This window comes from Bufo gargarizans, chromosome 3, assembly GCF_014858855.1.
Source record: "Bufo gargarizans isolate SCDJY-AF-19 chromosome 3, ASM1485885v1, whole genome shotgun sequence".
Taxonomy (NCBI): Eukaryota; Metazoa; Chordata; class Amphibia; order Anura; family Bufonidae; genus Bufo; species Bufo gargarizans.
The window spans coordinates 425,201,349-425,209,775 of record NC_058082.1 but is presented as its reverse complement, the minus strand read 5'-3'; the positions used below and the strand labels follow the sequence as shown (position 1 = coordinate 425,209,775).

Here is an 8,427-nt window from a genome sequence, read left to right as displayed (position 1 = left end):
TATCAGCATGGTCCATACTATGGTTGTTTGTCTAGGGACATTGCATGGCCGTGTGCTTGAGTTTATGTACCTACTGTATTTGCAACCAAAGATCGTTGTGTAACAGTGCAGCCATTGAACTGATTGAGGTTGCAGCATGAGAAGCTGCCACAACTGGGGACCTAGAATCTCAAAAAAATCTAGTAGTGTTGCATTTTTTGCGATTCTGGTGTTGTGACAACTTGCGAGCCACACTGTGACCTCATTCAGTTCAGTGGCTGCACCACTAGACAACAATTTTTGGTCATGCCAGGTGTTTCATGGCCGGCATTGCTGTGTAGCCTCAGCCTTATGCCTCATTCACACATCAGTGATTTTGAGCCAAAACCAGATGTGGCTCTAAACACAGAACAGATGCAGACCTTTATATTGTATCTTAGAGGAGTCTCTAATCCTGATGTTGGCTCATAATCACTGATGGAAATCACTGACCAAAACACTGACAGGTGAAGGAGGCTTTAATGGGGTTTTTCCGTGACTCCGACATTGATGGCCTATCCTCAGGATAGGTCATCAATATCTGATTGGTGGGGGTCATTGTATAGCTGTACAATGTATAGCAGCTGTGCTTAGTATTGCAGGTGAAGACCATTGACGAATAGAAATGAGCGTCAACTAGGCCATGTGTCCAATAAACGTAACGTGTCCAGAGGTTTTTGGCCACACTGTATGTGTATTGTAGCTACAATCATACAGTTAAAACATTTGTTTCTTCTCTACCTAGTTATAAATCTCAATTATAACAATAACACAAATAATTCTGATCATAAATAATTGATACATGCAAGTCTATGGTCTGATAAAGCTCCATTTAATATTTTTATTACAGTGAAAGAGTGAAAACCCACGGAGGTAGATATCAAGAGCATACAGATAGAGGGCTCCACTGTATGCATGTGTATCAGCTTTCTGAGCTCTGGTGTGCCACTCAGCACTTTTTGAGGGCCTAGGAATCAGCAAAATCCTTTGAAAGCAAGCTGTCAACGATTACCTCATACTGCATAGCAGTGAACATATGTCTAGAGCTCAGTAGAGATGACAGACTGACTTAAATGTTGCAGAATGGAATAGAAGGAAACATTTCCAGTCTATTTTCATGTTATTTTGCTGCAATGTACTGAAAGTAGAGACTGAGTTAATTCATAAGGGACATAGTGTAAAAGAAGAGGATTACTAGGAATGGTGCCTTCAGCTTAAGGAAGAGATACAAGGTGACCCTATGTTCCCATGCTTGCAGAGAGATGAATGGGTCCACACTATCAAAGTCAGTGTTGATTACTAGAAAGCCACTTTTGGGGTCTAGTGGGAGCATCCTATGAACAGAGAAGTTTCTTTGAGTAGAAGATCTCTGTATCCCCGCCACCACCATTAAACCAGCTGGCCTTGCCCCTGACCACATGGCTAGACTGGAAGCAATGTTCTGAGTATGATGTAAGGTGAGCTCAACAGACTTTGGATTTCTGACTGGATAGGTCATCAATATTGGGAAAGCAGAAAACCCCTTTAGAGAATCCGCTGCTAACATCTTGGTGTATCATACCACAGGACACCTTGTGGAGTCCACATGTTCATGGGTCATATCTGTTTTGGCTGCACAATGAGGACCTACACCATACTAGTCAAGTGGTTTTAAGAGTCTGAAAAATATTTTATTGCGAGTAACTGCTGGGTGGGGAAACTTTAAGGACACTTCAATATGTCATCACTTTCTGATCTGTGTGTGGTAGACTGCTGGGACTCCTCTCAATCCGGAGAATGGGGTTAAGGGGCTACGTTTCCTCTCCTTTACCGTTTTCCCTGCAGAATAGTGTTCCCAGCCACCAATGGTGCGGGGAACTGCAGCACAAGCCCATTCAATTGAATGCCATCACTGTATAAGTTGTCTGCCAGCAGCTTTCTCTCCTCTCCCCATTCAGATGCATATGCAAGCTTGGCCAGATCGAGTTAGTGGCAGGCATACTGTAGCTGTTCAAGCACTGTCTTGGACCCACACGGACGTTTAACATCAAGGGAACCTCCAATCTACCCTCAGGCAGGATCCCTAGCTACAGGGAGTGCTCCAAGGGAATATAGGATGCTCCTCCTTCACTGCACCAACCCTAGGGAGTACACTGTGAAGCATCATCATCATGGTCAATACCACTCGCATCCTCTGCTCCAGCTCCTCATAGGTTCGCTGCAATCACCATCATGAAAAGCAGCCATTCCCCAGAAAGTGACCTTGTGTCATTGATGCATTTTGATTTTGCATGGACAAGTTTTGGATGGGCCAGTCATTAGGACATTAAGACACCACCATGATGAAGTGTCAATGTGAATTACAACTACACACACCTTTATCTAAAAACACAATTTATTTATTGAGGAGTCCCACATTAAATTCTCCTCCCTCAGTTCAGGATTTTGGAGAATACAAAGCACAAAACGGACATACATTATTCCAGTTGTGAAAATGCTGCTTCATTTTTTTTCTTCTTTTATCTATAACATGTAGTTCAAAAGATAAGGAGACCACTTTTAATGACATTTTATACATGTGGCGTTACATATGTGATGCATACATTCTCCTAGACAGCATGAGTATATCTGACACAGCTCCCAGAGAAACACTGTCCATAAACATTTATTCTAGTATCAGTGGTCAAAGTGCCATAACAAAAAAAAAAAGCAGTTGTACAGTGCCGGCTTATTGCAAGAGAGCACTGTATTAGGTCCGTGCTCTGTTCTCCTAAATGCACACACACACACATACACAATAAAAAGGCTGGTCGTTTCTCCTTTGCTGGCGGGACCAGAGTAGCGCTTTCATCCGCCCACACCACCAGCAAAGAGTTGGAACAAGAACAAGTGAGACGGCATTACACAGGAGACTGATTTGCAACCCGTATGTATTCAGAGGGAGATATTTCCTCTCTAGAAGTAGATAAGGATAGCGCACACTCAAAGGTCCTGCTACAATAAAAGGTCCATTCAAGGACTGCAAAAGTTCACCAAGCTCTTCACCACACATCATCTTCTTGGTTACATAAAGGCTTAAATGAGATACAAAAAGGCTACTGAATATGCCACAGGCATATAAATGATCCCCTCGCTCCGTTATTTGGGACAAATCATAGAAGTCCTTAAAGACGCTTCATATCAATGAACTGCATGCTCTTGTATTGCTGCAAAGTGTTCAGCTCCTTTTGCCAAGAACAGACCTCACCCCCACTCTTTGGCAGTTACCCAGCAGCGTGCTTTGTGATGCAGTACCATGCATGAAGGCGTGTTAAATACTGTCAAGTTTCAGGTCAGCTTCTGCTCGTCATTGCACATTGAGAAGATTAGCATTGGCTGCATTCAGTGGCTTCACCTGTAATATTCTCCTTATTGATGGACATGTTAGTTACTTGCTATATAACTGGTATTACTTATGGATCCTTACGATCTACTAAGGTTATAAACAATGAAGACTGATTATGTATGACCCCGCTGTACTATCTCGGCACCATTATTTTTTTGGTCTTCAAAAAACCCTTTAACCAAGGACTGCCAAATGTAACATAGTATAGGACTTATTCTTCAGCACAGTCAGAGGATATGCTAACTGGGAGAAATGATATGGGGGTCTTATATAGTATTTTAGTAATCAATGCTTCACATGGAGTATCATGGATAAATACTGATCGGGTTAGTGTCAATGGTTAACCAAAGGAACATCCAATATGTATTTTATTTGGTATCAGTTACCAACTATCCACCAGTCTCTTGCATCTATGTGCCAGTCATTTAGGTTCCATTAACACTTCATTTCCTCTGCAGGTTTGATGTAGGCGCTGGAAAACCACCAATTTGAACATAACCATAGGCTACCATTATAGAGTACTCGTTTGTCCTCTATTGGGCAGTATATAGCGGAGATACCATTTTTTACAGTATAGAATAATGCAACAGACTGCAGTATTCCGACAAAGGCATCCATGTTTTTTTTTAATTATTTTTTTTTTTTAACATGGCAACTATTGGCTATAGATGCCCCCCATTAAGTTCCAAAGCCAGACAACCCTTATCGTGCAGACCTGTGCCCCTGAACATAAGAAAGCAGACTTACCTGCCCGCGGTCCCGCTCCTGTTACATTCCCGCAGGACCAGAAAGTGGCCGGAGGTCTTAGAGGTCACATCGGCTTGAGTGTTGGGTTACAACTGTGAGGTACTATACAAGTCAATGTGACAGAGGATTGGCCAAAGTAGTCACTGGACCAAGAAGTGTCTGGGAACTGAGCAGTGTCAGGACTGCGGGCAAGCAAGTCTACTCTTATGTTCAGGGGCACAGACTGGAACAATGAGGGCTGTTGACTCCAAAGCCAGTCTCCCCCCCCCCTCCTTCAAGCATATATATTTGATTAGGTCTTTGGGTAGATTTCAAACCTCAGACAGGTAAAATGCAGTGTGAAAACCACCTTAGCTGCATAATTTAGGTGAGCGTCTTGGTTTAAAGGGTGGCTGGCTACGGTGTTCGTTAACGGAACCCAGGGCACCAATTATCTAGAAAGGAACAGATACTAACTTAGGTGTTCTGAATCCTTCATGGGATTAATGGAACTAGTATAGAATACAATGGAATGTAAAAAGGAAGAAATAAGTCACGCTCCACAAAAGAGAGCTCACAATCTACCCAGACTACACGTAGACGGGGTAAACGTAATATACGGATTCCCCCAAACGATGCTCTCATCTCTACAAGTGCAATGGAGAATTAAAGACTTTAAAAGCAAAAGGTCCCATATAGGATCAATATGAATAAATATGACCCATTCTACCTTTAGAAATGGTGCTGATTATAAGTAGAGAACCACCCTATGTAACAAGGAAAAAGGTCTATTCACCATATACCTGGAAAGGTTCTTCCTAAATTCATCAATAATTTAAATCAATTTCTGAGGAATCGCCATTGGAATGTCTCTTAAAACTGATCCATTTCCCAAATTTTAAAGAGACCGAAATCTGCAGATTATGTACCCTCCTATCTGACTGTGACATGTGTGCCCTTCTCATGCATGTACATGAAGAGCTTTTCTGCTGCGAGCTTCTTAGATATGCGCTATGCTGTATGTAACATACACAATACTGAAAGGATTCAAAGTGAAGACATTAACTGAAAGCATTCATTGTTAAGACTGGCTTAGTGTTCTAGTTTAGTAAGTCAGGAAATACTTGCTTAGACATACAGTAGCCTTTTGTGAATAAACGAGAAGAACAACCAATCGATGTTGACAGCAGTGGATAATTCATTGAGACAGCTTAGAGTTGCCAGCAGATGTGCCACTACTTGTCAAGACTGGAACACGTTAATCCTACATGGGACCAGTGAAAAATATAAACTCTTCTTTCCATTTGGTCCTGGGCCCATACATTTTCCCTCTCAGCCTTTAGTTTAGGGCTCTTACTTCCATCAGCTTCCACATTCGACTCAACAGAAGTCCATATGTACACGTTGAAGATTTCTAGCATAGAATTCACAGTGGTGGCCCTAAGTCACCTGAATCACACCGGACAAGACTTGTCAGGTGGCTGCTGACCAGATGTTGATCCAACACTACCAGGTGCAGGGGGATTGGATTTAGGGAACAGAGATGGTTTGGGACGGGTAGCTGGAGGCCTTGAGGGGGGTAGACGTACAGATTTAGCGGTACGGAACGAGCAAGGGATGTCGCTAGCGGAACTAGAGCTTCGCTGAAAACCAGGTTCTTGGTCCCGCAGGGACTGAGCATGAAGAGGGCTAGAAGGCTCAGAATTGGGAGCAGCCACAGGTGAAATCTTTAGGGGCTCTAGGGTGTCCAGCACCACATCTGGGGCATGTTTTGCACTGCTTTGGCGCTCAAGCTCCCGTAGCTCATTCAGTGCAGAGTTCATTGTTGCCTCAATGTCCTGAAAATACATAAAATAAAAGATTAAAATAAAGAAATGAGCATTAAGATTTTTTTTCTCCTTTTAGAAGCATGCATGTAGAAACTTTATTATACTGTACTTCATTTTACTGAACTTAGATTTAATTAGTTTTTTTTTTTCTCTTGAACGGAAATATTTTCAATAATTATGTCAAATATATAGAGAATTTAAAAAGAATTTCTAGAAATATGGCTCTGCTTAACAAAGCTGCTTTCCTGTATCCACAAGATCCAGGCTATAAAGATGATGTTCATCGACCATCTTTGTTTCTTGAGGTTTTTCCACAATGGACAGTTATCACCTATCTACATGATAGATGGCAAATGTCTGATCACTAGGTGCCCTACTGCTGGGATCCCCACCAACAGGGCTTCCAAGCCGTAGAAAAAACTCCATATGGAAGAATAGCCGTGCTGTAGACTCTGCTTATTACTGTTAGAGGTTTTGTAATATACCAGAGCAACAAACTGAACTACAACGAGGCTAATCAGCATGCCAATCTGTGGTAGAAATCCGAGATTCTTAAAAATATATGGCAGAGTCTCCATAGATTACATTGTGAACATTCCTATTATAACTGGCATTATGCTGAAACACAAAAAAGGTTATTGACTGTATAATACAAAATGTATTCAGTTTTACCATATACTTTCTCTGTCAGTCTCCCATGTTTATTATAAAGGGACACTTCCATCAGAAAAGGTTATCTTTTAACTTAATATCATGAAAAAAATAAAAATAAAAAAGGTTTTCTAAGAATGTCTGGCAGTTTTTATTCTTCATTTCAGCAGTACTATGCTACTGAAAATGATATACTAAATACTGTCCTGTAAAAGTCAACACAAAAGGGAAGACCTCCTATTTAGATAGGCAAGCCATTATTAGTTTATTGCTGCTGTGGGGAGAAGTAATCTGAAGGGTAATCCTTGTGATAATAGTAGATGTGACATTGGGATAACAGCACAACACCTCTATTGTTGTGATAATCCTATACAGAGATGTCCACAGAAAAGCATTGGATTGATTAGTATAATGTGTGATGTTCTAATTGAGTCACTTCAGGGGGACTGTCTCTGGAGAGAATGCTGGTCTGACTGAGGGAGTTAAAGAGGTTGTGCAGCGATTTATATTGCTGATCTATACTCATCATAGGTGATCAATACCTGATCGCCGAGGCTCTGAAACTCAACATCCCCACCAATCAACTGTTTGAATAGGAGAAGAGGCGGTGCTCCATGGGAGCACAGCTTCCTGTTCATTACACTGCACTTTGTCTCGTCTTCGTCTTTAGTTGAATGGAGCGAGTACTTGTAATTACACTACGCTGGAGACTATGCGCAGTGTAATGAACAGGATACGCCGCCGCCTCCTCTTCAAATAGCTGACACCCGCACCCCCACCGATCAGATATTGATGACCTATCCTGAGGATAGTTCATCAATGTAGATTGCTGCACAACCCCTTTAAGCAAGACTATTTGCTGTGCTAAACTTTCAAACAAAGGAGAAGATAAAGAGCCAGGAGAGCAAGTAGAATACAAAAGGCGACTTCAAAAAATTGTACCCGGAAACCATACAAAAAAATACATAGAACATTGACATACAAGTTCTTAAAGAGGTTGTCCAATTTTTGATATTGATGACCTTCACTGTTTACCTGCTCGCCATCAACATTGCAGCAGAGGTACCATGTAATTACAACTCCGCTGTCCTCATTCACTTGAACAGGATGGAGTGTAACTACAACTGCTCCTTTCCATTCAAGTGAATAAGACAGAGGAGCTATAATTACATTGCTTACGGCTGCAATGCTGATAGCGAGCAGGTAAACAGTAAATAAGAGTGCTGCAGTCTCTTCCAACAGCTGATCGACAGGGGTGCTTGGGTGCTGCCCCAACGATCGGATAGTGATAACCTATCCTGAGGATAGGTCAATAATATTGGAAAACGGGCAAACCCTTTAATATGTGACCAAAAAAAAAATGTCATGGGTGGTCTCCCTCTGCTTGGAGTCTTTCAATCGGAACCTTCAGCTCTCGCCATTGTAGTTTATGGAAGTTGTGAAATGCTAGGCTATAATCTTCAATGGAAGTTGATGGAAGTTCTTCCATATATCCTAGTCCAGAAGAATCTTTATTATGAGCAGTACAATGTACTGCCTGTCACCTGCCCACTGGACAAAAAGGAAGTAACATACACAGAATAAAACAAGCAAATTCAGAATACTAAAAATCAATGAGATAATACAATGCCACGGGCACTGGTATGAAACTTAATGGGTTAAGAAAACATGTTAATTAATCTTTGTGAGAACAAGTGCTATAACTATGGCCTAAGACTACTCAAGTAACTTAGCCAAGCATGAAACAGGTTCTGAGAACTGGTTTGGTCACCGCTATTTTGTAACCCTCCTTGAACTCACTGTAGGCTGGATTACAATTACCAGGAACAAAGCAGCAAC

At 41.6% G+C, this 8,427-nt stretch overlaps 1 protein-coding gene across 2 annotated transcripts in view; it reads right to left on the bottom strand.

The window, feature by feature from the left end:
• Positions 1 to 2,374: 2,374 nt before the first annotated feature.
• SRGAP2 (SLIT-ROBO Rho GTPase activating protein 2) overlaps positions 2,375 to 8,427 on the bottom strand; it is a 125,085-nt gene continuing 119,032 nt past the window's right edge. For both annotated transcript variants that reach the window (XM_044288450.1, XM_044288451.1), the window contains one exon: positions 2,375 to 5,946. In XM_044288450.1, coding sequence (XP_044144385.1) covers positions 5,563 to 5,946 — 384 coding nt within the window. In that variant the 3' untranslated portion in view covers positions 2,375 to 5,562. The remainder of the gene's footprint in view (positions 5,947 to 8,427) is intronic.